The 3,150-nt window shown below is 51.1% G+C and overlaps 1 protein-coding gene across 1 annotated transcript; it reads left to right on the forward strand.

Annotated features, from left to right (window-relative positions):
- Positions 1-842: 842 nt before the first annotated feature.
- LOC141372289 (endogenous retrovirus group K member 25 Env polyprotein-like) lies at positions 843-2,911 on the forward strand. The gene is given in 1 exon segment (XM_073890801.1): positions 843-2,911. A coding segment is annotated over 1 exon segment (1,737 nt). The 5' UTR covers positions 843-998; the 3' UTR covers positions 2,736-2,911.
- The last annotated feature ends 239 nt before the right edge of the window (positions 2,912-3,150 follow it).

Consider the following 3,150-nt stretch of genomic DNA (forward strand, 5'->3'; position numbering starts at 1 on the left):
TTTCCCTCGGGGAACCCCCCTAATAAGCCACAGCCACCTTCTGTGTGTCCCAGGTGTATGCGGGGACGGCACTGGGCCAATGAGTGTCGATCAAAAACTGACCGCTTTGGCCGCCCCCTGCAGCAGGGAAACTCCCAACGGGGCTTCCCGCAGCCCCACCAAACAATAGCGGCAATGCTCTCCCCCCCATCTCTGAGGTCAGAGCCAACACGGCAGACCTCCCTGGGATTGAATCCCTTCACCGAGGCACCCCAGCCAGTGCAGGATTAGATCTGGCCCCAAATAGTTCTGTTTATTTAAAAGCTGGCATGCCCCCTCAACCAATAAGTACAGGAATATGGGGACCTCTCCCCCCAAACACATGGGGCTTATTATTAAGTAGATCTAGTTAGACCCTGAAGGGCTTAATAGTATATCCAGGATTTTGTGCAAATTTTCACATCACTCATACAACAGGTATTCCTTATAATTCTTAAGGTCAGGCCATTGTCGAAAGAGCCCATTCCACCCTCAAAATGTACCTCAAAAAACTAAAAAAGGGGGAAATACTACAGGGGAAAATAAAATATTCACCTCATTTACACCTTTCATTAGTACTCTTTGTTTTAAATTTTTTGAATGTTGACTCAGTTGGCCACACTGCCGCCGAACGTTTTTGGCAGCCTGAGCGGGCTCCCCTCCTCTATGCGAAGTGGCATGACCCCGCCACCGTGGAATAGAGGGGACCCGACCCGGTCCTACGCCAGGGCCGAGGATGCGCTTGTATCTTTCCCCAGGATGAGGAGACGCCACGCTGGCTCCGCTCCGATGCGTCCGCATTGTCCGTGATGGCTTGCAGAATGAGGCGGCTCCAGATCCGCTCGGGGAGGACGAGGAGACGCCCCGCCTCGGATCAGAGGAAAATAACATGCGGAGACATCAAAGCCCTGACCGCTCGAGCTGAGGCCACCGTGCGTGAGTCGGGCCAGCCAGTCACGGCTGTTGCCCTTTTCCTTGCCATGCTATCACTTTTAACCCTTGACTCTGCCCAGGCCTCTCCTTACTGGGCTTTTGTCCGGGATCCTCCTACCGCGAGGGCGGTCACCTGGAAGGATCCCTCACCCAAGGTGTTTACTAACTTCACAGACATTTTTGATGGGCCTGAGATTTCCGGCCTCACTCATGCTGTGGCGCCTTTTAACTGGACCAGCCTGGCTTCTGCCCCCCCCATTTGTTTCCAGGCCATCGATGGCCCTGAGGCGCCCCATTATGGATGCGTGGTCACTTCACCAGTCTCCCGAAGAATCCGCTCTTGGTTTGGAACTGAGCCACCCGGAGGAGACACTTTGACACCTCATGTAATGGTGGAGAATTGGGACATCAACGAGGTTGTCCTTCAACATCGACGGCCCCTGCCTGTTGGCCGTTTCGGACCCGCTTCCAGATCCCTTGAGACCCCATACCTTGACTATCCCCTCTGCAAATCTGACCTAACATGGAAAACCTATGGACCCTCTTGGAAAACCTGCGTTCATCACAACCCAGAGATTGTGACTCCCCATGGCATACCTGATACTTATATAATTGTCTGGTCAAAAGACGGAGATCTCCCTTTGCGCCGCTCCCCCCCGCTTTCAGAATATGGGCCATACGACCACAATAATTCTACTCCCGGGGGACTGCTATCACTGGGGAGGATGAGACACCCGGACTTATGGAAAATTGTTGCGGCCATGAGAGATGTTAAAACTAATTCACCCCTTTTCCCTGGCTTCCCCACGGGCCCATTGACATTTCAAATTCAGGCATGTCTTTCCCCACCGTTTCTGTTTGTAGTGGGGGACGGATCTGTAGTACCCGAGGCTAAGGCCAATAGAACCCTTTACAAAATAACTTGTGAGGAATGTTATCTCACCAACTGTTTGCCTTTACCCGGCGCCCCAAATCCAACAAAGATGGTTTTTCTAGCCTTGCAGCCCCCTTATCTAATGATGCCTGTAGAGGTGGGGGGGCCCTGGTATAGAGATTATGGCTACCAATTTGCACAAGAACTGGAAGGCCTACTTAGTCGGAGATGACGCTTCCTGGGCCTCCTGATAGCCGGCATCACTGCCTTGGTGTCCCTGATAGCCTCGGCTACTGTTTCCACGGTGGCGCTGTCCCAGGGCATACATACGGCCTCCCATGTAAATAGCTTAGCCCATAATGTCTCCCAGACCCTTGCTACACAAGGAAGTATAGATAGAAAAATTTTGGCTCGCCTAGATGGTTTAGAGCAGGCGGTCGAATATTTGGGCACCCAATATTCATTGTTACATACTCGTTTGTCCTTTGTGTGCCACGGAGGGTATGGTTCCATTTGTGTGACCCCCCTGAAAGCTGACAATGTCTCCTGGGAAACGGTGCAGAGGCACTTGCAAGGTATCTGGCATGAGACAAATGTAAGCCTAGATCTGCTTCAATTGCAAGAACAAATAAACAATATAGCCTCCTCCCATCTCCATGTAGTCACCCCCAGAGACATGGCACAATCCTTTCTACAAAACCTACAGGGGTTTAACCCCTTTAATATCCTCCAACATTCCTTCTGGATTATGTGTGCTCTGGATGTAGGGGTAACCTTATTACTCTGCTTATGGTGTGCTTGGAGTCGCTGTCTGTTTGCTTTCATGGCTAGTACCCAAGCAAATGTACACATGTTGCGTTTAAAGATAAAAGGGGGATATGTCGGGAGCCATGAGCAACAAAGGGGTTAATCGGGTAGAGCAAAGGCTCCCTGATCCCTTTGAACCATGGCCACCTGGCTGCCCCCATACAAGAACATGTGGTACTGGCTAGCCCGAGTTGTATTTAGGCTAAGAAACCACAGTGTTATTGATAAGCCCTGAAAAATAGCGCACCAGGCCCTTTGAAGGCATGGGAAAAAACTATGCGCTTGAGGAATCTGGCCTTGAATCAGAAACACGGGACGGAGCCAGGAGAAGGGCAGGGAGGAACCTGTGGAACTTGTTTATGTCCTATTGTTATATAACCTAAGCCTATATAAAGTGTGTGAGAAAGAATAAAGTTGTTGCTCGCGGCATCCCCGTGGGCAACCCTCCTGTTCCCATACTTTTATGTTTCATTCTCTTACCCTCACCCCTGTTCGACCTTGCACGCGGGCCGTGGCAA

This window comes from Callorhinus ursinus, unplaced genomic scaffold (assembly GCF_003265705.2).
Source record: "Callorhinus ursinus isolate GAN/ISIS: 27379988/994484 unplaced genomic scaffold, GSC_fseal_2.0 scaffold4676, whole genome shotgun sequence".
In the NCBI taxonomy this organism is placed as follows: domain Eukaryota; kingdom Metazoa; phylum Chordata; class Mammalia; order Carnivora; family Otariidae; genus Callorhinus; species Callorhinus ursinus.